General features: G+C 36.4%; 2 protein-coding genes across 2 annotated transcripts; both read right to left on the bottom strand.

Moving 5' to 3' along the window:
• Nucleotides 1-910: 910 nt before the first annotated feature.
• On the bottom strand, nucleotides 911-1,946 carry LOC141399732 (venom allergen-1-like). The gene is made up of 3 exons (XM_073978967.1): nucleotides 1,756-1,946; nucleotides 1,297-1,691; nucleotides 911-1,226 (listed from the first exon to the last, which is right to left on the bottom strand). The coding sequence occupies exons 1-3, from the start codon at nucleotides 1,885-1,887 to the stop codon at nucleotides 968-970; spliced, it is 786 nt and encodes a 261-aa protein (XP_073835068.1). The 5' UTR covers nucleotides 1,888-1,946; the 3' UTR covers nucleotides 911-967.
• Nucleotides 1,947-21,164: 19,218 nt separating this feature from the next.
• Nucleotides 21,165-22,154, bottom strand: LOC141399731 (antigen 5 like allergen Cul n 1-like). The gene is made up of 3 exons (XM_073978965.1): nucleotides 21,960-22,154; nucleotides 21,501-21,895; nucleotides 21,165-21,430 (listed from the first exon to the last, which is right to left on the bottom strand). The coding sequence occupies exons 1-3, from the start codon at nucleotides 22,083-22,085 to the stop codon at nucleotides 21,172-21,174; spliced, it is 780 nt and encodes a 259-aa protein (XP_073835066.1). The 5' UTR covers nucleotides 22,086-22,154; the 3' UTR covers nucleotides 21,165-21,171.
• Nucleotides 22,155-26,019: the final 3,865 nt, after the last annotated feature.

Below are 26,019 nucleotides of genomic sequence, written 5' to 3'. Positions count from 1 at the left end.
TATTATTATTTATTATTATTTATTATATTTATTATTTTATTTTTATTATTTATTATTTATTTATTATTTATTATTTATTTATTATTTATTTATTATTTATTTATTTATTATTTAAAAGCCACTGTGTGGTTACTGCCTAAAATCAAGATGAGATGACTGTGGTTAAGTAGACTCTGTTAGAATGTAAAAGAGACAGATGCGGTCGAGAAATAGCGGATATAACCTTAGCCGATAGCCCTAGATGCTAGTGCTATTTTTTAAATAATTATATTATAATTTTTTACTATACTAAAAATTTCAAATAAATAACCTGATATCAGACATATCGCTCATTTACTCAAAGAACGGCATAACTCAAAAAACCTTTTTCTGAGTTAGCGATTTCAATTTTTTTCTACGACTTCTAATTTATCTTGTGTCAAATTTTTCTGAGTTAGCGATTTCAATTTTTTCTACGACTTCTACTTTATCTTGTGTCAAATTTTCATGCATATATCTCTTAAACTCAACGAGTTATGGCTCATTTACTGCGGGTTTTGGCATAATTCAACAAAAAACTTTTTGAGTTTATGAAACACTAAAACACTTCAAATCATGCATGATGTCGCACAGAAATTTAGCACTGATATCTGGCTAGCTGTTTGCAAAATAGGGTGGCTGTAGTAATTTTATTTTTTGAGTAATATCCTTTTTAAGTTGGGAAGTCTCGAAACTGGATTTTTTGAGATGTGTCACTCTTTGAGTAAATAAGCGATATGTACATAAATCTTACAACTCTCTACACTTTTTTTATCATTCCGGCACTTCTTTTACTATGCCATCTCTTATTTCTGCGTACTATCCAGGATGAACACTATGGATCAAAGGTCTCCGAGTGGAGCAGCTGCTATTACAATAGGATATTTGAATATTTAATTTTCAGAAATATTTATTGGAAAGGCAATTCGTCACATTCTAATCAAAACATTCAATGCTTAAATTCATTGACAGCATATTCCTCAGATGTTGAGCACAAATTTGGATACGATGGATTGGTGCCAGTGGCGCAAGATTCAGCTGGTTTATCGCAACGATTATAAATGGGGAAATCAATCATATTGGTGGTGGCGTAGTTACAGGTTACCAAATAGGCTTTGTATGCTTCATCGGGAACGGAATAAGTGGCAGCGGCACAACCAACACGAACATTGCGATCAGCAACCATAACAGTGAAATGACCAATGACACTAAAATACAATGAAATATATAAGAATGTATGTAATTCTCGCAGCTACTTTTTATATTTCATATACTCACGGTCCAGTATAGTTCTTGGGATATTTATTAATATATTCCATTTTACTATCCTTCACCTCACTATACCAGTAATCTACAGCTTTTTGCAAAAGGGCTTCATCGTTGGAGGCACCATGATAACCCAACCAGGCTATATTTTGACCGGAATATTTGAAAGCATCAGTATTGCGACATCTATCATGTTTAATATCACATTGCAGAACATTGAGGGCAGCAAGGAGGGCCAATTCATCATCCCATTGAATTGTAGCCATGCGACAAGCAGGATCATGTTCTTCCTGATCACCACCAGCAATTAGATTACGTTTGGCATTGTGGGCATTGACCAAGACCTCTTGCAATTTATCATCGATTTCAATTAATTTGGCATCGGAAGGACAGGCATCAGACAATTCCTTAAGTAAGTTAAAGAGGGGATTTATGTACATGTGTCTGCTTTCTAAATGACTTTAAACTTACCCCATCATGACCACAGGCAATGTGGTTAACACCTTCCTTACACAAGGAAGGAGAACAGTAATCCGTAGCGTTAGTCAAAGCCAAAGTAGCCACCAAGACCCCAAAGAACAAAGTGAATGATAGCTGTGCCATTTTTTTAAATATCCAAGTTTAGTTCTATAACTGAAGCGTAGACTGAACAACTGATGGCTATCTTAGAATCGGTTGACATCTTTATACAGAAATTGTGTAAACATAAAAATAATTACACAATTTACCAACAGGCATCCATATGATATCGCTCGAACAGCTTATGAATATCAAATGCGGTTTTCACTTTTTATTTATTTTGTTATTCTGAACAATATTACAAATAAATTCATCGTTACCAGACACCGTTGTTTCCAGACAAAAGTATTGACATTCAATATCAATTGTAAAAATGTAATTCGAACAAAATAATGAGTGTAGTTATTAGAAGATGACATACACAAATATATACGTGTGACATATTTGCAATTAGTTAAATTATATCTTATATTTTTCAGTAATATAAAAATATCCTCAGGTATTTGGATGATTTTGCTTGAAGTATTTGAAACTTCATCAAAACTCCTGTGAATGTTATAAGGATGTTTGTGAATCAAAGAACTTGGTGTGGGGAGGTAAATAATTTAAAATCAAGCAGCAAACATTATAAAATCATCCTTAAAAAGTAAAAAAGCGATGATTGTTGAGAACAATTTTGGGTAGAGAACTGGATGATCTCGAAAACACCGAAAATACTGTCGAAGAAAAATGGCTTTATAGACATTTATACGTTTTGTAACGTGACAGTTTTATTCATCAATCCCCACTTAACACCGATCAGTCGACATAGTGAACAAATTCAAATTCAATGCAGTTAATAACAATCCCATTTCACAATAATTCTCATTCACATCGTGCAGAATATGTCGAACACAAACCGACGAAGTAGGAGTAGGCGTTAGGATCATCCACATTCAGTTAGCCACGATTCGACCATGCGCTAAGCACGCTCCAAGCTCTTAGCAAGCTCCCTGGGTTTAGCAGGTTCCATGCTTACAGCTAACTCAACGCTCATAGCCAGCTCAATGTCCTTATCCAGCTTCCACCCAGCAAAAAGTCTGATCCGTTAGTCATTATGTAACCCATTACAAAGTAGTGTAAACAAACATGAGTAGAGTTAAGTGTTCAACGCTCACCGTCGAAATTTTGTTAACAATACAAAAAACAGATGGTGGTGTACATGTAAGCGTTTAAACAACCCTTAATGTTCGTACGCGTGGCAAAGTAGTAGTGTGTTCGGCTACAAATCAGAAGTTCGAGAAGAAGAGAGCGAAATAAAATAAATTAAACAAGTAAGAACGGCGTTAAGTTCGACCAGGCCGAACTCGTTATACCCTCCACCACGAGTTGGATTGAAGTAAAGTGGAACAATTAGTTTCCTTTCGTTTATGAAGAAGACTAAATACCAAATTTCAGCTATAACAAACGTCGATCTATACCTACAAATTTCTGACGGAAACTTTTTAGACTCAAAGAAGATTAAATACCAAATTTCCGATATTTCGGTAAAACCTTCAAAATACCGAAAATTAAGAGGTATGCGGACAAATACTGGTAATTTTTCTGGAATATTTTATAACCCCATTTAAGATTTAATAACAAATTTCGGTCTTTCTGTGGGATATGTACGTCACAACCTTTAGAATTACGAAAATCGGGAGGTACCGTTCTATTGGGCGATTTCGAAACGTGGAACAATACCGACCGATTTCAGTCAGAAAGGCTTTTACTTCCAAAAAAGACTAAATACCAAATTTCGGTGGGTTGCTGTGGCCACAACCTTTGAAATACTAAAAAGCGGGAGTAACCGTTCTATGGGGTCTATATGAAGGCGTATACCTATATCGACAAATTTCTGGGAGAAAGTTTTATACCCCCAACGAAGTCTTAGTGCCAAATTTCAGCCATTTCTGTGTGATAATCAGACTAAAACCTTCAAAATACCGAAAATGGGGTGGTACCGTTCCATGGGGGCTATAAGAAATCGTGGACCTATACCGACAAATTTCATATGGAACGTTTAGTAGCCCAAATGAAGACCAAACACCAAATTTCAGCCATTTCGGTGGAATATTGAGGCCACAATCTTTAAAGTACCGGTAATAGGGAGTTACCGTTCTATTGCGACTATACTAAGGCGTGGACCTGTACCGATATATTTCATATGAAACTGTTAATACCCCCAATGATGTCCCCAGATACCAAATTGCAGTCATTTCTGAGGAATATTGAGGCCACAATCTTCAAAACACCGAAAATCGGGAGGTACGTTTTATGGGGGCTTTGTGAAAGCGTGGACATATAGCAACTAATTTCATATGGAAAGTTTAATACCCCAAAAGAAGACCAAATACCAAATTTCAGCCATTTCGGTAAATTATTGTGGCCACAACCTTCAAAATACCGAAAATCGGAAGGTAGCGTTCTATGGGGGCTTCAACCGACAAATTCCATATGGACGTTTAATACCCCAAATGAAAATGTTTTTGAAGTGACCAAAAGAAACCAAAGGTAGTTTCGTCTTCCATGGACTCCCACAAAACCGAATTTATGCATCAGAACCCCTGCAAATTTTTCGTGTAGCACAGTGTTATATTCATATTCCATCCACATTCTATATAAAAAAACATTGTTCCACAACATCCCATACGGGATAAGGGAGACTTCTCTCATATCAATGAGTGCACCCCGATTCATATTTAGCTTAATGATATGGGACCTACTGTTTATCGCCGAGTCCGAACGGCGTGTCCTAAGACACCACTTGTAGAGAAGTTTTTCAAGGCTGAAATACTCAGGAAATGTCACCAACATTACTGAGGGGTATTTTGCCACCGTTGAAAAATGTTTGGTGTTGCCTGGCCGGGGAATCGAACCACCGACCTTCTGCGTGCAAGGCGGGCGTGCATACCATTGCACCACGGTGGCACTCATCCACATTCTATATAAATACTGTAATTGTAAGCACTCGTGTTCACTTAAGGTTTGTTGGTCCCTAGGTCGACCTTGGTAGCAACTGAGATTACCTCGTAATAGTCTCTCTTCATGTTTATCTTGAAACACTATAGCAAACTTTTTTCTTAAGTTAGGTTAGGTTGAAAAAAATGGGCGAGTAATCGCCCGTTGGTCTTTCTGTAGTATTTTAATATTACACTTTTTATCCATAGCTGTCCAACAGACTACTGTATAGCCAGTATATAGACCCCACTTGGAGCGTATAGCCCTTCTACAGGTTGAGCAACATCTATAAGCTTTGTTAGCTCTATCTTGAATAGGGTCTTTCCATTTAAGTTTACTATCCAGGATTACTCCCAGATATTTAACTTTATTGAAAATACTGATTGTCTTGTTTAGGAAAACTGGTTCTTCAATGTGTTCCCGTTTTGTTTTCCTAGTGAAAAGACATATTTCCGTTTTTTCCGGGTTTACGTTAAGACCTTTTGGTCTATCCCAGTTGTACGCTAGCTTTAGGGCTGATTCTTCTGCATAGAAAGTTTGGATTCTTACCCTTCAGAGATATTATAACGTCGTCTGCATAGCAGACTGGGTCAAATCCCTCATCGGTTAAAGTCCTTAATAGGCTATTTATGGTAGTGACCCATAGGAGTGGTGATAAAATCCCCCCTGTGGCGTATTAGCATGTGGCTTATACAGTCGTTAAGGGCTGGATATATAACGGAACAGCCCAGACTGAATTAGCTATAATTTATTTTTTAAGGTTCCTAGTGGCCAAAAAAGCATATCTACCAACAATTGTGAACATAGGTCCGCGTTTTGGAGTAGATCCCATATAACGCTATCATCCGACTTGGATATTTTGACGATTGTAAATACCTTTTCAGACCGAATTAGCTATAATTTAGCATTTAGGGTTCCTAGTTGTCAAAAAAAACTTAACTACCCAAAAAATTGGAGCATAGCTCTAGATCTTGCCATAACCCCCATATAAAGGTACCGCCCAATGTCAGGTAAATGTTTCGTTTTTTGCTACATTTTCAGACAGATTTAGTTGTAATTTTTCACTTGGGGTTCCTGGTGGCCAAAGAATTTATCTACTGACCAAGTTCAATGTCCTGCTATTTCACATCACTCTTTAATTTTTGGTGCCATCAATATAAACATCAATCTCACAGAGCGCTTGGTAGAATATCGCGATTACAATAACATTGATTGGCAAAGCCTGCATAATTATTTAGTGGATACTGACTTCAGCATTATCTATGAAACTACTAATGTCAATGAGTTGCTTTTATTCTTCGACACTCTTATTGCCAATCTTTTTTGTTTCGTTCCCATTATAACCAAACGTGTATCTTCTAGTTTAGAGCCGTGGTTAAAAAGTAGAGCAATAATATTTTCCAAGTCTCTTCGTGATACGGCGTACAAACATTATATGCGTTACCCCACCCAAGTGAATTGGTCAACATATTGCGGTCTTAGAAACAGAGCTAAATCTGTTATGAGAAGTGAGCGTAGTAAATACTACAAAACATTTTTTGGTAGACTTGGCCCGACACAGGTGTGGAGGCATCTCCGGAATAATGGTATCATTGGTAACGATGATAGTCATTGTGATAATATTGATGCTAATGCATTGAATGATTTTTTTATAGAGGGTAATGCGGTTTGTAATAATGGATCTTCAGACTTTCACGACGTCGAAGGTAATAACTTTTCATTTAGCTGTGTTTTTGAGATGGACGTTTTCGAGGCTTTGCGGCGTATTAAATCGCAAGCTATGGGCGTAGATGGTATACCCGTCAAGTTTTTAAAACTCATCTTTCCCTATATCTCAAGGTATTTGACTTATTTTTTCAATGTTATTTTCACCACTTCAGTCTTTCCACAAGCGTGGAAAGTAGCTAGGGTCGTTCCCATTCCCAAGGTAAAAGAAGTTCATACAATCGATAACATGAGACCAATAAGCATTTTGCCAGCGCTCTCAAAAGTTGCTGAGCACCTTATTTTGAATCAAATTCAAGCATTTGTTGATGACAGAAAATGTATCCACAACTATCAATATGGCTTCAGACGTGGACTTAGCACTACTTCACTTTTAGTAGATCTTACCGACTCGATAAGGGAGACGGTTGATAGAGGTGACAGTGGTGTCTTAATTGCCCTAGATCTATCTAAAGCTTTTGAGCGAGTAGATTACACAATACTACTTGATAAACTCAAATCTAGGTTTTTGTTTGATTCGACATCGTGTAAGTTAATCAACTCATTCTTGTCAGGGCGTTCCCAGTATGTTACATACAATGGAAGTATTTCCAACAGGCGTAATATTTACAGTGGTGTGCCCCAAGGGTCCATTTTGGGACCCCTTCTTTTTATTTTATATATTAATGACATTGGTAGTTGTGTTCTGGGCAATGCCTGTCGTCCTTTTTTGTATGCAGATGACATACATTTATTTTTTAATGGGAAATCTGTTGCTCAATTGGAAGATAACGTCAATATTAACTTATGCGCCATTTCAAATTGGCTGCGAAACAACAAATTGATTGTAAATGCTTCTAAGACTAAAGCCATGCTATTCGGTCCAATATGGCGTATGGATGGTAGTATGAATATACAGATTGATGGCTCAACGATTGGTTTTGTTGACAGATTAAAATGTTTAGGAGTTGTTATAGACTCAAAGCTGGATTTTTCTGCCCATATTGATGGCTTATACCCTAGGGTAATAAGTATACTTCGAAGGTTGTATTCTACCGAACTGTTTTTGCCATTTAGTATTAAGAGAAACTTAGCTTATTCCATGTTAATGACTATTATATCTTATGGCATAGAAGTCATTTCTGGTACAACGGAGGAGAATATTGATAAACTAGAAAGACTTATCAATATGATAATTAGATTTGTCTACAATTTGCGTAGATCTCAACATGTTTCTGCTCATGCCTGTAACTTTCTTGGAGTTCCCTTTAAAATATATGTTAAAGAACGTGTTATATCATTTCTTTACAAATCTGTGCTTTTGGACCTACCTGGTGTTCTACGAGAAAGACTGTGTTTTTTCAGATCTACTAGGAATACACAATTACGTTATCCACGATTTTATTCATCCGTTTACGAACGATCATTTATTGTTCGCTCTGCGCATTTGTGGAACGGACTTCCCAATGAGCTACGTCAATTTTCTTTTTCCCGAAGAGTATTTCGTAAAAAGTTTGAAAGCTTTGCTCTCAGACCAGCTGAACCATAGTAGGATCGACATGACACATATATGTATGTTAATGATTTTTTATAGCAGCGTCGGCTGATGTTGCTGAGTAGATTCTGCTTGCTCTGGCATTGATTTGATTTTGAACCATCAGCAATAGATGTAATCTTTATACGTATTTATTTATTTATGGCTGGGGAGCCTATACTATATTTTGTTTTTGCTTAAAAATTGTTAATAACTTAATTTTTTAATTACTTAATAATAGTTTTAAGATTTTTTGTTATGCAGAATATGATTTTGTAGTAGTTTTGCGCATTGCGATGTTTATTGGCTTAAAAGCTTTAATCGCAATAAATGAATAAATAAATAAATAAATAAAATTATGAGCATTGGTACATTAGTAACAAAAAGAAAACTAATTTTTTCTTGTACGTTCAGAATATTTCAAAGTAGAGGGTATAAAGAGTTTAACTCGGCATAACTTGAGGCTTTATCATCATCATGACATGCAAAGTGAGCAAACAACAGAACTGAAACAATAATTTTTCTAAAAAATGTGGCTTATTTTTTTTGTTACCTACTGTATCTACTTATTTGTGGGACACGTGTCTCACATATTGCTCGTTAAAATTTACAATATTGTACAAAAAGTGTCACTTTGTAATAAAATCATACTTTCATGTTTGATCAATTGGTTTGTCTAGACATTTACAAATGTTATTGTTAAACAATAATAGTAATCGATTATGATTTGAAACAATGGAGCATCTTCAATAATAGAACGATCAAATATTGAAATAAAACAAATGATTATGTTTCTGCAATAATTTACTATTTATGAAATTATTTGTAAAGTATTTTAGGTTAACTTAAGACTTCGGTATATAAAAAGCATCACATTCTTGGTTAAGTCATTTCTGATCAAGGTTTCGGAATCGGAGTCTACGAGTCGGAGTCGAGCAGTTTTGCTGGAGTCGGGGTCTGAGTCGAAAAAAATAACTCGACTTCGACTCCGTGCAATTTTTTCTACATTATAAAAATATAACATTACATTCGGGACACCAAAATTTTTTCAAAAATCATTGTTTATTTTAAAAGAAAAATATAAGAACACAATTAAGCATACCGTTTTGCTTAATTATACTAACATAAAGAGCTATTCACAGGATGGTATCTAACGTCTTCTGCACAAGTTCTACAAGACTTCTGTCAGAAGACCTACTGGTCTTCTCACAAAGGTCTATTGTGAAGAGCTTTTTCATAAAATTAGATAAAATCTTAATTATTAAATGATTCTCTAAAAATCTAGAAAGGACATCAGAATCTAGAATTTCATCGATCGATTTTATGTGTCATAGTTTGTTAGCGCGTTTTATGACAAAAACGTCAGTTTTTTTAGCCAAACATTAATATTTTTTCTATCCACAATTTCCGTAAAATCTAATATATTTTACAAAATCGATCGATGAAGGACTAGATTTAAATGTTCTTGATAAGCCCACAGAAGTATATGGCAATCGGTTTAGTTTTCGAGTTGGCACCGCAAAACGCTTTTATACAAAGAGGGTTTTCGTATACGGTCATTTGCCACAAAACTTCGTGGTATTTTTCAAATTAAAATTCAGAAAGCAGATTTTGTTTTGTTCTTTCAGCTGAAGAAAGCCGAAAAAAAGTTTCGCAGTTTTCTTGGATAAAATTCATGAAAAATGGCTTTTTAAGGCTTCTAAAATGTTGGCTTACATCCATATTAACATTTGTGCAAATTTTATTAATTTTAGTGGTATGGGAATTTAATCTCGGAGTCCACTCGGACCCGGGGTCGTGAAAAAACCGGTCTGGAGTCGGAGTCGAGCCAAAAATACCCTTTTATACCCTACGCATTTATACACTTTCATTCTGACAAAATGTCTTAATCGAAATAATGATTATAGACCCCAAGTATGTTTGGACGAAATCCGTTTTAGACAATTTGGAGTTGATTTAGCCATGTCCGTCCGTCTACTTGTTTGACTGGCTGGCTGGAGCGCACGATAACTCTTGAACGGATCAACAGATTCAGTCCAAAATTCGGCTTTCGTAATATTTCGTCCAAACTTCGAAGATGGGTTATTCTTTCTAATACCTCCCCCACAAAAGTTCGAAAATGTTCGGACGATATCCACGATTGTGCGCACGATACCTCTTGAAGGGAGTAACCGATTTGGTCCATACGTTGTACATTGTGAAATTTCTATCAGAAGTAGATGAGGCTCCAATATGGACTCAATCGGTCCACTTCTACGGGTACCACCCACACAACATTTCGGAAAAGTTCAGTGTAGGACCTACTCTCGAATCGCTTTGATTTTTGTTGTAGTAACTTGTATGCGCCGCCTCCCATACGTCGGCACGAGTTTCATCTGGGGCAAGTCCATACTTCTTGAGAAAAAATCCCCATGAAACCGTGTGTAGTGATTGGAGTGCAAGAAAACTCTCGAAAGGATTTGCCGATTCGGTCCAAAATTTGGTCTTCGTAATATTTTGTTCGAACTTAATTTAGGTTCGATGATAAGCCACATCGGTCCACTCTTTCAGATACCTCCCCCACAAAAGTTGAAAAATGTTCGGAAATATTGTGCGCACTATAACTCTTGAATTGAGTGACCGAATTGGTCCATACTTTACACATCCTAATATGTCTACCAGATATAGATTAGATCGGAATATGGACTATATTTGTCCACTTCTTCGGGTATCTCCCACACAAAATTTCGGATAAAGTGAATTTTAACAGCATCTTTCGGATCGTATTGGTCTTTCAGTAGGTTGTCCTTGCGGCTCTCTTTACGACGGTACAATTTTTTTCTTGCGAAAGTTCATACTTCTTGAAATATTAGACTAAAAGATCCATGAAACACTGACGGGACCAACCAAAATGGCAAATCTGCAAGACAATTCTCGAAGGGAGTTTTTGATTGGTACAGACTTTGCACATCGTATTATTTCATCCAGTCATGTATCAGGCAGGGACGTACGCAGGATTTGATTTCGGGGGGCACCATGACCAAAAAAAAAATGAAAGTTAAAAATGTTGTGTAGCGTTACATAAAGTTAAAGGTTTTTTAGTTGATTTTATATGAAATCCTGACACAAAGTATTTCAATAAAAAAAGTTCACAATATTTTACGTATAAGTTTGAAATTTAGAACGGAGTTAATATATTAGTCCTTGGATTAGGATTGAAAATAAAGCATATCACGTATAGTGGCACTACATTGCCACTATACGCATAATCATGAAACAAGTAAATGAAATGCAAGACTCCCTCCACCTTACATTCATTGACTTCCAAAAAACATTCGACCTAATTAAGCACCAAAGTATATGGGAAGCTATGACCAGGAAAGGTGACCCCGACAAGATTTGCAACTTAATAAAAGCACAATACCACCGTTTTGAATGCAGAGTAAGACATGGCAATAAACTCTCCTCCGTTATATCCGTTAAATCCGGGGTGAGACAAGGATGTGTGTTGTCACCGCTGCTATTTCTTATTGTTATAGTCTTCTCCCGACAATGGACAACAATCCGCGTCGAGAAATAATGTGGCACCAATTAAAGATGGAAGACCTGAACGACTTAGTATACGCTGATGACATAGTTTTAATATCCAAACGTTAGAGTTGTTCCAAAGGACTTATTTGGAACTATAAAGTTCACTTCGCAGTTCCAATGGCCCACATTTTTTCTTTGAACAAACTGCGTATACTTAATATCACACGTTATATTTCATGATGTTACTCATATGTTTTGGAAAGTGTACAAGGAACTAGGAACTAGATTACCCAACTGTACCAATCGTTTATTAGATGTACAGAGCAAACTAACCGACATAGCTTCAACTTCGAGTACTTATGGCTTAAAGATTAACGTGGATAAGACCAAATCACTCCATTTAAACACATCTCAAAGACAACGTCTCACTCTGTATGAACAAACTATCGACCAGGTGGCGAACTTTACGTACATAGGCAGCCAAATAACACACAAGATGGAGGTACGCGTGATGATATATCAACCCGCATCCGAAAGGCTAAAGTGGCTTTTGCGGGTTTGTACAAAATCTGGAGGTTCAATCAAAGAAACGCATATTTATAAGCAATGTTCTATCAGTTCTGCTATATGGACGAGAAACTTGGCTTGTGTCTAACAAGCTCACGAATAAGCTGTAATCTTTCGTAAATAGATCCCTAAGCTTTATTCTCCACATATGGTGGCCAAATAACTGGATATCAAACTTGGACCTTTATCAGAGATGTGAAAGGAAATGGAGGTGGATAGGGCACGTTCTTGGTAAACCAGCGGATGATATATGTCGAGAAGCTTTTGATTGGAATCCCCAAGGAACGCGAAGAAGAGGCAGACCGAGGGGTAGCTGGAGAAAAATCATTGAAGAAGAAGTTAGCTTACATACAGGAAATCAATCATGAAATACTATTAAAATTTTAAGTTCAAATAGAAACAATTGGAATAATTTTGTATTGGCACTATGCTCTGCCGACAGAGATATACCCTCAGCCTGTGCAAATTGAAACACTTTTTTTCACAAAAAACTTATGTATTTAGGGGGTTTCAAAATGTTGGTCGCATGAACCGACAAAAATGTTGATTAGGATTAAAGTTCAAAAATTTTGCGGAAAAGGTACTTAAAGGAATGGACCGACGTAGACCATGGGGGTGCCATACGGGGTTTTTCCACCCTTCGGGCTGTTTTCTCAAACTGTATGGACTTGCCCCTGAAACAACTTTTACCATCGTAATTGAGGCAGTGAATGTAAGTTGCTTCAACAAAAATCAAAGTGATTCAATAGCAGGTCTTAAAGTGAACTTATCCAAAATTTTGTGTGGGAGGTACAAATATAGTCCATATTCGAACCTGATCTATATCTGGTATATATTATGAGAATGTGTAAAGTATGGACCAAATCGGTCACTCCTACAAGAGTTATCGTGAGCACAATTTTTCCGAATATTTTTGAACTTTTGTGGGGTAGGTACCTGAAGGAGTGGACCGATATGGCATATCTACGAACTCAAACTAAGTTTGGAAACAATATTACGAAGGCCAAATTTTGGCCGGAATCGGCATTTCCGTTCGAGAATTATCTTGCGCTTCCACCCATAAGCATGGTGTCATAGGGTTTGTTTTTCAACTTACAGGCTATTTTTTCAGGAAGTATGGACTTGCCCCTGAGGAAACTTGTACCCTCGTATAGTGGACAGTGAATACAAGATTTTACAACAAAAACCAAGGCGATTCGAAAGCAGGTCCTAAACTGAACTTTTCCGAAATTTTGTGTGGGACGTATTCGAAAGAGTTTACCGATTGAGTCCATATTGGAACCTCATCTAGGTCTGGTAGAAATTTCATAATGTGCAAAGTATGGACCAAATCGGTTACTCCCTTCAACAGTTATCGTACGCACAAATTTTCCGAACATTTTCGAACTTTTGTGGGGGAGGTACCGGAAGGAGTGGACCGATATAATCCATCTTCGAACTTGAACTAAGTTTGGACAAAATATTACGAAAGCCAAAGTTTGGACCGAATCGGCAGATCCGATCGAGAGTTATCTTGCGCTCAAACCACTACACACGGTGTCATAGGGTTTTTTGTAACTTTCAGGCTATTTCTCAGGAAGTATGGACTTGCCCCTAATGAAACTTACAGCGTCGTATAGAGGACAGCGAATACAACTTGCGTAAACAAAAATCAAAGTGATTCGAGACCAGGTCCTAAACTGAACTTTTCCGAAATTTTGTGTTGAAGCTACCCGAAGGACTGGACCGATTGAGTCCATATTGGAACCTCATCAAAGTTTGGTAGAAATGTCACGATGTGCAAAGTATGGACCAAATCGGTTATTCCCTACAAGAGTTATCGTGCGCACAAGTTTTGCGACAATTTTTGAACATTTCTGGGGGAGGTACCTGAAGGAGTGGACCTATATGGCCCATCTTCGAACTTAAATCGAATCTGGACAAAATATTTCGATACCCAAAATTTGAACTGAATCGATTGATCCGTTCAAGAGTTATCGTGCGCACCAGCCAGCCAGACAGACAGACAGACAGACGGACGGACATTGCTAGATCTACTCAAAATTGTCTGAAACGGATATCGTACAAACATACTTGGGGTCTAAAACCATTATTTTGATGAGGCACATTTTTGGTCGTATCAAAGTGTAAATACCCTCTTTAGCCTAAAGGCTGAGGGTATAAAAATGGGTAAAAATGTGTTGAAGTTTACAAGTTTTTTTGTGTTCTTTCTTGATTTCTGGTCAAACCACGGAAAATTCAGACCTGAGCCCAAAGAAAGAATTGAAGAATACCCCTTGGGCAACATGGTTCTAATGTATGTCGATATATGCACTGCATCCTCCTAAAATCGATGCTGACATTTTGAAGTTTTGAAATCTGGGTTTTTTGAATTTTTCTATAATTGGAGGGCGCAACCAGATAATTTCCCTAACTATTTATTGGATTGTAGAACTCGTGATTCCACGTCGTTTGATGTATGCATTTTCCTTGAAGAAGTTTCAGCGAAGTCCGTCAGTTCTTGCATCGAAATTTAGCGAAATAGTAGAATAACTCCCAAAAATGTGTTTTCTATTTTTCGTATTAAACAAAAAAATATATTTTTGAAATAATATTCCAACAATAAGTTTTCGTCTTTTGTTGTTGCTGTAATATGGCAGTTATAAATCCTATCGTTAAAATTTTGGTCTCATATTTTTCTACGCGTTGTCTAGAATCTGTACGTATTTTTAATTTATTTTTTCGAGTTTTATTTGGACTTTAAATTAGAATAAATTAAATTTACTAAATTTTTTCAGTATTTCTTGATTTTCCGCGAAAATAGAAATACATTTAGTAAATATTTAGGCATCTACGGATAGATATTAAATGCTGTTAACGCTTTATATATACATTTTCTTATTACAGCAAAAATGGAATTATTAAATATTTGTTCTTTATAAGGGAACAGAACCCCCCATAACCTTGGAGCGCAGCATCCAATTTTGTGAACGCGAACAGATTTGAAACCACGACTTTTTTCTTAATCTATGTTCCAATTGCGGATGTGCTCGCAAAAAATTTTTTAACATTTCTTCCAATGGAATTGCAAAAGAAATTTGAAATTTACCATATGTATATCCATACAAGAGTTCCGCCCGGTATTTTTAAGTTTCTCCAACAAAATTCACGCAATAACTAAAAATCTTTTAAATGAATATTACCCATGAAGGTTTACGTTTTGGTGTATCCTAGAATTTTTAATATAACTTCACGTTTTCTCCATCGGAAGATTTTCAGTATTTCGAAGCTCTTTAATTTCGTTTACGGTTGTTTTCAGCTACAACTTTGTTGATGATAGGAAAAAATTCAGGTGGGTATGCTACTTATAGCAGGTATTGCACTTTATGACGCACAATAATAAATTAAATAGGAATATGAAAATTTTATAATTAGTTTTCGAAATATACTCCACGGAAAACCCTTGATATATCGTAGACATGTAATTTAACGCACTTCTAATCCGCGCAATACTGAAATCGTAACTTTTAGAATACAGAATGAGTTTAAAGCCTCAAGACCTTTATATTCATTACAGAATTCCGCGACCCTTTTTATCCCCTCAGCCTATAGGCTAGAAAGGGTCTACACACTTTGATACGACCAAAAATGTGGCTCATCGAAATAACGGTTTTAGACTCCAAGTACGTTTGGACGAAATTCGTTTCAAACAATTTGGAGTCGATTTAGCAATGTCCGTCCGTCTGTCTTTCTGGCTGGTGCGCACGATAACTCTCGAACGGATCAACTGATTCGAACCAAAATTTTGGTATCGTAATATTTTGTCCAAACATAGTTTAAGTTCGCAGATGGGCCATATCGGTTCACTCGTTCGTGTACATTCCCTTACAAAATTCAAAATTTGTCTGTAAAATGGTGTGAACGATAACTCTCGAAGGGAGCAATCGATTTGGTCCAAACTTTGCACATCGTATTATTCTTTCTAGATATAGATCGGGTTCGAATATGGAGTATATTGGTCCACTTCTTCGGGTACCTCCCACACAAATTTCGGATAAAGTGAAGTTTAGCAGCACCTCTCGGATCGTTTTGAAATTTATTTCAGTAGGTTGTCCTTGCGGCTCCCTTTACCACGGTACAATTTTTTTCTTGCGAAAGTCATACTTCCGGAGATATTGGCTTAAAAGTTCCAAGAAACCCTGACGGCACCAACCAAAATGGCAAATCCGCAAGTAATTCTCGCAGGGAGTTTCTGATTGGTGCATGCTTTGCACATCATATTATTTCATCCAGTCATGTATCAGGTTGCAATATGGACTATAACGGTCCACTTCTTCGTGTACCTCCCACACAAAATTCGGATAAAGTGAAGTTTAAGAGCTTCTCTCGGTATAGCCCCAAATTACGGTACATACAGACTTTAAAGAAAACTCGTAATAAAAATCAATATATTTTATATACGGCAGCGGGTATATCTCCATCAGCACAGCTGACTGATACTTTCTTACTTGTTATTTGGTATTGAAAAGACGTGGCATAAAGAAGTCATTCGGATTTTACTGGAAGTTTCTTTCAAAAAGAGTATTCAAACCCATGGTAGAACAAAGAAGGTAGAGTACATACTACAACAAATACAACTAAACAACAACCACATACGAATTTGTTTTTGTTTGTAATGTTAGTGTCACCGGCAAATGTAAACAAAACAAGGAAATGCCTATAAATTATTGGAATATAAAACATATGTTTTTTCACATTTGATTGAATATTTTGAAAAACAAGAACGAAAAATAAAAAAAAACCTTTCACCTACAATCGCAGATATAGTTTTAGACCACCTACTTGACGAAACCATAGCCGAGGTACAACATAATGACATAAGTATCAAATACATAGCCAAATATGTAGATGATATCTTAGCAATTATTAATAAAGACGATGCGGTGGAAATCTTATATACTTTAAACAAATACCACAACAAATTACAGTTCACTATAGAATTAGAAAAGGAGAAAGAAATACCATACCTTGATGTTAAATTAAAAAGATGTGATGAAAAAATAACCTTTGACTGGTACACCAAAGATACCTCATCGGGCAGAATAATAAACTACAATGCAACACAACCAAAATCACAGACCCTCAATACAGCGAAAACTTTAATCTATAGAATACTCAATATCAGCGACACACAATTTCATAATAAAAACACCAAAATAATAACAGATATTCTAAAAACCCACAGTTTTCCCTTCAAGATAATACACTCACTAATAGAAGACATAAAATACAAAATAAAGAAAGAAAATATAATAAAATCTAAGAACACATCTAACAGTATTGCCAATACTATATCCAATACTACTTCCAATACTACATCTAATACTACGTCTAATACATCTGACAATACAGATAATGAAGAAGTGAAACATTTTTACGGTATACGTTACAAACCCGGCTTATTTGACAACAAGCAGCTTCGACAAATAATTAACAACAACAACATAAACTTTGCATACAAACCCAATGTAACCTTGAACACACTATTTACGAACACCAAAACACCAATCGACAAACAACAAAACAACGTCGTCTACCAAATTCAGTGCAAAGGAGATATCAAGGAAAAATGTAACAAAATATACATTGGGACAACGAAGAGAGCATTAAGTATCAGAATGGGGGAGCACAAAATGGACATAGGAAAACAAAAAGCAACAACAGAATTAGCACAGCACGCACTGAACACCGGCCACTCACCTGACTTTGACAATGTCAAAATATTAGACAAAGAAACAAAGGAGAAAAAGAGAATACTAATTGAAAGCTTAAGGATACAACAAAACATTGACAGAACCATGAACCTAAAAGAAGATACGGACAACATAAGCGCGAGTTATAGAATTGTATTAATGTAATCGAGCTGTAATAATAGTTTTAAGTCGTGTTAATTGTCTTATATGTTTATTCAATATAAAATTAATGTAACGCGTCTAGTAAATTATAATTGTAAGTACAACTCTTTACAATTTCTTGGTGTTTTTGTAATATAATGTAATTTGTAATTTTATTATTTTGAATAGACGAATTCCCTTGAAAAAGTCGCCAAATAAGCGACGAAACGTCGGGATGAAAAAGCAATACATTTTTGTTTTATTTGCTCTGAAATATCAAAGGCCTAATAGCTAAAAATATCAACAAATAGAAAAATCGTTACATTTTCAATTTGAAAGTATCCATATCATTCCACTAAATGGATAATTTTACGCAGAAAGGAGAATTCTTGCAAAAATGTTTGGGGTCGCTAAAAATTCATTGAAAAAGTAGAAGCTGTTTCAAACTTTTGTTTTTGAAACCAAAGAAGCACATGTTTATTAGGGCTCTATTCTTTTCAAATTTAACAAAATACCACACATATTAACAAATATTGTACTGCTTCTATAAGCGGTGTTATAGTGTGCGGCACGTTGTTCGGACTTGGAAGAGGTTACATATCATTGATATGAAGAAGTCTTTACGGGAAATTGTTTTTTTTTTCAGAATGATATGTTTTTTCCTCAAAAAATATATATCCCTAATATACATTGAAAATGAAATTACATTAAAATTAACTTTATAGCCCAGTTCAGTCAGCTGGGTATTGCTGTTACCTTATATTGCTCTACCATAATTCAACCAAAAAATGTTTAATATTTCTTAGACAACCTGCGTACGTCGCTGGTATCAGGTTAGAATATGGACTATATCGGTCCTCTCCTTCGGGTACATCCAATACACAATTCGGAAAAAGTGAAGTTTAAGTGCTCCTCTCATATCGTTTTGATACGAGATAATGGCCCAAAAGCTCCAAAACTCTGCCTGCACATACTAAAATGGGTACTGTGTAAGATAACTCTTAAACTTTTTCAAAAATTTCTCCCAAACGTAGTTTAAAGTAATTTAATGTTTCGAGTTCTTTATGCAGAAGTTTGGTTACTAAAAATGTTTGGTATATGTCAATGATTTGGTATAGCCCCACATTTCGATACCTACGGATTTTAAAGCAAACTCATGATACAAAATCAATATATTTTATATACAGTATTTATGTCAAATACTCGTACTTATTTGCATCACGGTAAACTATTATGAACCTCAACTACAGAAGTCACTGTAATGTAAAATAACATTAGTATAAGATACTTGAATTAATAAATTCGACAGCAAAACGAATTCATAGTCGTTCGTTCTATTGTTGCTGCATCATCAGAACAATAAAGTTTAATTCCTCTATCCAATTACAACAACAAATATATCAACGTTTTATTTGAGGAAACAATAAATCAAAGGTAAGAATTAGAACATTCCGAAAGACAACAAGTAAGAACGGCGTTAAGTTCGGCCGGGCCGAACTTGTTATACCCTCCACCACAAGTTGTATTGAAGTAAAATGGAATAATTAGTTTCCTTTCGTGTATGAAGAAGACTTAATACTAAATTTCAGCAATTTCGGTAAAACAATGTGAGGCACCATTCTATGGGGGCTATTTCAAAATGTCGATCTATACCGACAAATTTCTGACTGAAAGTTTTTAGGCTCAAAGAAGACTAAATACCAAATTTCCTATATTTCGGCAAGAGAATGTGGCTAAAACTAAAAAAATACCGAAAATCAAGAAGTAAGTTTCTATAGGAAAATAGGAAGACGTGGACCTATACTGATAATACTCTTCTGTAATATTTTATAACTCTTGGAAGACGAAATAACGAATTTCAGCCATTTCGGTTGGATATTGAAGTCACAATCTTCAGTATTATGAAAATCCGGAGGTACCGTTCTATGGGGGCTATATCGAAACGTGGACCTATACCGACGAATTTTAGTCAGAAATGGGGCAATATGAAAGCGTGGGCCTGTACAGACATATTTCTGGCGAACAGTTTTATATCACATTGAAGACTAAATACCAAATTTCAGCCATTTTGGTGGAATATTGAAGACACAACCTTCAAAATACGAAAAATCGGGAGGTACTTTTTCATGGGGGCTATATGAAGGCGTGGACCTATACCGACAAATTTAAAGGGGAAGTTTGATTACCCCCAACGAAGTCTAAATACCAAATTTCAGCCATTTCGGTGGAATATTGAGGCCACAACGTTCAAAATACCGAAAATCGGGAGGTACAGTTCTATGGGGGCTATATGAAGGCATGGACCGATACCGAAAAAGTTCTGGGGGAAAGTTTTATACCACCAACGTAGACTAAGTACCAAATTTCAGCCATTTCGATGTGATAATGAAGCAAAAACCTCCAAAATACCGAAAATCGGGAGGTACCGTTCTATGGGTGCTATATGAAGGTGTGGACCGATACCGACAAAATTCTGAGGGAAAGTTTTATACCCCTAAAGAAGACTACGTACCAAATTTCAGCCATGTTGGTTGGATAATGAATAATATATATACTTTATAGGGTCTCCGACGAATATTTCGATGTGTTACAAACGGAATGACAAATTTAATTGTGCATTCCAAGTTCGGCAACATTATTATTGTATTTCATTGAAGTTGTCGTTTTCCTTAATTGTGTTTGGAGTTTGACGTTTCTTTATAGGAGATCAAACCCACCCAACATCCGAAACAACTAGTTTTATATTTCTACACTGGTTTCCTATTTTATATCTACACACGGTTTGGTTATGTTTTTTTTGGTCAGTGGCTGAGTGTATATCTGCACAGCAGACTGATACTTTCTTACTTTTTTTTTTGAAATTCGAACTAAAGGTGTACGAACAGTACTTAAATTGAATATCCTTTAAAATATGTATTAGCACAACGTTTCCATATTAAATATTGTTTAAATATTACGAAGTAGTTGTTCCATATTTAAATGAAATAAAAGTTCATTCATCGCTGCTTTACGGATTTTTTTAAGAAAAGTGTCGAAAAGTCGCCTCCATAATATAAATTGGATATCATTATCAATTGCAAGTTAAAATACATAGTTTATTTTTATATTTTTCAAAATCAAAATAGAAATGTAAATCTAAAAAGGTCTTCAACATCATATATGTATGTATGTGTAGATTTTGGAATGTGTTCGCTTTACAAACTATGCCGACCAATTGTTTACATTGTAAACTTCTTTGACCGCGCACAAGTTGGGATATTTGCTATTTTTACCAACTTTGCATTTGGCAGCAGGTTTAGTACAGCCATTATAAATGGGATTATTAACCATATTTGTGGTCGCATAATTGCAGGCAATTAAAAATGTTTTATAAGAAACCCCTGCTGTAGAATATGTGGCGGCAGCACAACCAACAGCAATGTTACGTTCACCCATTAGGGCTGTGAAATGGCCAATTGCCCTAAGGAATGATTACAACAAAACAATTTACTAACCATTTGTTGAAAAGAAAAACAATTGCCAATACTTACGGTCCATTGTAGTTCGAGGGATAAGACTTAATGTGTTCCCATTTGGTGTCTTTAACTTCAGAATACCAGGCATTAATGGATGCTTTAATTAACTCCTGTTTATTTGGTGTTCCATTAAATGATCTCCATGCTAAATTTTGTCCCGAATATTTATATTTTGCTGTATTGCGACATTTGTCATGATTCATTTTACATTGGCGAACGTTGTACGAAGCTATTTTAGCCAATTCGGCATCCCACTTCATTGTGGCCATACGACAAGCTGGCTTAAATTTCTTAACTTTTCCACCGGCAACATAATTCCGTTTATTATTATGAACATTAAGAATGACTTGTCTCAATGTGGCATTCATTTCCACCATGGCTGCATCTTTGGAACAGGTCGAATCAAATTTCTGTATTTGACATAAAATTCGGTTTATTTTTCTATTTTTTACCATAGTATTTTAGCTATCATACCCCAGTGTGGTTACAGGCAACATGCTGAACTCCTGCAGAACATAAAGTTGAAGCACAATAGTTCGCCGACACCAACAGTAACCATTCGGCCGTAGCAAATGTTATTATGAGAAAATATAATTTCATTTTTTCAGGACTTGTGTACTAAGCTTTAGCCAAGTTTAAACTGAACTTAAGTATTGTTTTGTCCAACGTTTTGTATTCACTTATATTTTTTAAAGGAAATTAATTTCGTTTACATTTAAATCACATATAATGGAATAAATATTTATTCGTAAATATTATTCCAAATTGTGCCGGATACTAATGAACTTAAAATCTGTTTTAAGAACAGTCTACGGTTTAATACCGTTGTATATTATATTTGTTTCATATGCTTATGTTTGTGTCGGACCGAACACTTGAATAAACAACAATAAATAACAACATCTAAAAATATAACTATTTGGGAATTCTTTTTTCTATTATTTGACAAATGTATGTATGTGCCATAGGGCTATAGTATTTTGCAAACTTTGCATACATACAGCTAAACTAAATAATACTAATGTCTGTATATTGATAATTATGTTTCATATCAGGGTGCCACCGTGGTGCAATGGTACGCACGCCCGCCTTGCACGCAGAAGGTCGTGGGTTCGATTCCTCGACCAGGCAACATCAACATTTTCAACGGTGGCAAAATACCCCTCAGTAATGTTGGCGACATTTCCTGAGTATTTCAGCCATCTAAAACTTCTCTATAAAGTGGTGTCATAAGACACGCCGTTCGGACTCGGCGATAAATAGTAGGATCCATATCATTGAGCTAATATGAATCGGGGTGCACTCATTGATATGAGAGAAGTCTCCCCTGTCCCGTCTGGGATATTTGTGGAACAATTATTATTATTATTATCAGTTTCAGACAATTTTTAGCCATGTCATTCCGTCTGTCTATCTGACTGGCTGACTGGGACGGACTATAACTCTCAAACGGAACAACCAATATGGGAGAAATTTTGGCCCTTGCAATTTTTTTCGAATATGGGCCATATCGGTCCACTCTTTCCGATAACTCCCCTACAACAGTTGAACATGCTTTGCTATAATAATGCGCACTGTAAATTTGTTTACCTTAATATTTCTTCCAGACAAAGATCTGGTTCGAATATAGACTATCTCGTTCCACGCATTTGGTTCCTCCCACACAAAATTTCAACATTTTTCGCAAATGTACAGTTTAAGGAAATGTCTCTGATACTCGTCACTCCTTTTTACAGCGGTAACATTGTTGCAGTATGAAGTCCATACTTCCAGAAATAATGGTCCAAAAGCTTCAACTGAAATGACTGGTGAGCACTACACCTTTTTTTACATGTAATTTGAAACATTCCAGTTGTAATTCGTAACATTTTATTTGTAATTCGATTACTCTATTTGTAATACGTAACATTTTATTTGGTAATTCGAGAATTCCACTGTAATTGGAATGTTTCATTTGTAATTCGAATTGTTCCATTTGTTATGCGAATTATTCCATTTGTAATTCGAATTATTCAATTTGAAAATCGAATTATTCCATTTGAAATTCGAATTATTTTTTCAATTTTTTTTTTTATGTGTTTGTGTCTTTTTTACCATGGGAGCGCCAATATTTTCCGGAATGTCTGCTTCGAGCTTTCTGGTCCGTGCCGGGCTAAAGAAGAACACCGGTCAACTTCGGTGAGAGTAATGTATGCAGGAAGATGTAATGTATGCAGGGAAAGGATGAACTTCAAAGGCTGTTCAGGTCTTTGTCGCCTCCAGGACTATAACGATAGGAGTTATGTCGACGTCCACAACAAAGTCAGCGAAATCGTAGACTTTATGAATCGGAAAATCATCATGGTCGCTGCGATCCAGGAAACTAAGCTTACTGTTACCTGTAAATTGTAACGTTGTGATGGTTGCACCAACAAACGGAGGGATCGCACAAGAAGCGGAAGATGAGGACTTACCTTTCTAATACACTAGTCTCTCTAGTACAGACCTTTCTCGCTTGAGCTTGACTCTAGTGGCCCATACATGGAATGTATGGGGGTAGCAGTAAAGTGTGGTACAGCCGATGTAGAGCTGTTTAATGTGTTCATACCGCCCAGTAATAGTTGTGCCTTGTGTTATATGCCCGACACTAGTTCGCTATTGGAGGGCAATAACCGTATAGTGCTAGGGGACTTCAATGCTCATCATGAGCTTTGGCATTACGTCCTAGCAATGTCCAGAGAGGTACAGCGCTGGTCGAGCAAATTGACAGCTCCACAAGGCACGGTGAATGAAGACGCTCCTACGAGGATAAGTGGAGACTGACACAGCTCGCCATGCATCAATATTGTGGCACCAGGTCTGAGAATGACCTATCATTGCAACCCGTCATTTCCCTTGGCTCAGACGAGCTTCCGATCGTCGTCTTCGTAAAAAGGCCACATCTAAATCTCTGACCGCTGTACTTTTCTGAACTATGGGAAAGATGATTGATAAGGGTTAAGAGAATTTACCAATTACCGCTTCAGAGAGCTGTCCGTTGCCTCAGATCCTCGGGTAGCCAAGAAATTTTTCCTGGGCATCATCATTGCTGCAGCCGATAGCTACATACGTGCTGGTAAAATACCAAAGATTTCCCAGCAGAGGCGACGGGGTTGGCAAATGAGCGTTATGAGCTTTATCGTACGAACCCTGAAAAACCATGAATTAGACTCTTACTCTTGAAGTCAATAGGCGTTGGCGAACATGAGCGGAAAAAGTTGCTAGAGCACCTGAAACAACGCAACGTTGGTACAGGATTAAGTAAATTGCGATCAACGGTTAAATCACTCTCGAATCCGGGAAAGAATGACGAGAGAACGGATGTTACCTTCAATGACGTGACAGTAACTGACACGAAGAGGTGGCGTGTTATTTTAACCGGCTGTTTATAGAGCTGCCCGAGAACGATAGGGCGAAGAGGTGTGTGCTACGCCGTGTAAGAAGAGCTCTCCCAGTTGGTGTTATTCTTGTAATTGAAAACACACAAACGGATTTATGAAGAAAATATTTTTTTAAGCAAAGGAAAAATTGGTTTTATTCGAAGTATGGTTTTTTTCAGAATGACATGTTTTTCAAATACTAAATTACATATACATATCTAATGGCTTGCTTCGATGTGCATATGCTTAGTTCGATTATGTACACATCGTTGTTGATTGTAACTTGTATTACAACACCCCCTCTCAATCAATCAATCCTAAATTCTTGCGTATCTTGATGAAGTGGGTTGCATCACTTGATTTTGTAAAAATGTCCGCAAGTTGTGAATCTGTTTTAATTGATTCGACTTTTATAACTCCTTTCATGACATTATCTCTAACGAAGTGGTGTTTAATGTCAATGTGCTTCACGCGTTTGCTTTCTAAGTTATTAGCTATTCCTATGCATCCTCTGTTATCTTCAAAAATTGTAACCCCATATGAATCATCTACTTCATGTAAGTCTTGCATGATTCCTCTAATCCAGATTGCTTCCGTAGTAGCTAAACTTAGTGCAACGTACTCCGCTTCGGAAGAAGATGTTACCACGGTTTGCTGCTTTTTGCTGCACCAAGAGATTGTGCTTCCATAAACTTTAAAGATATATCCACTAACTGACTTCCTATCAGACAAATCGGAGGCCCAGTCAGCATCCGCATACCCAACTATAGGTTCAGAGTCTTCTTTCTTGAATTGTAATTTCATTGGCATTGTTCCTTTGAGATATCTTGCAATTCTCTTCAAGTGCTGCCAATGATTTTCTGATGGATTTTGTTGGAATCTGCCAAGATAGCCAACTTGATAGCAGATGTCAGGCCTTGTACATAACATTATGTACATCAGACTACCCAACAGCTCACGATCGGGGTGCACTCATTGATATGAGAGAAGTCTCCCCTGTCCCGTCTGGGATGTTTGTGGAACAATTATTATTATTATTATCAGTTTCAGACAATTTTTAGCCATGTCATTCCGTCTGTCTATCTGACTGGCTGACTGGGACGGACTATAACTCTCAAACGGAACAACCAATATGG

Source organism: Musca autumnalis, unplaced genomic scaffold, assembly GCF_047663935.1.
Source record: "Musca autumnalis isolate F117 unplaced genomic scaffold, ASM4766393v1 scaffold_3, whole genome shotgun sequence".
NCBI classification, from domain to species: Eukaryota; Metazoa; Arthropoda; class Insecta; order Diptera; family Muscidae; genus Musca; species Musca autumnalis.
Note: the sequence above shows the minus strand (reverse complement) of the source record. Positions and strands in the feature narration are given on the sequence as shown.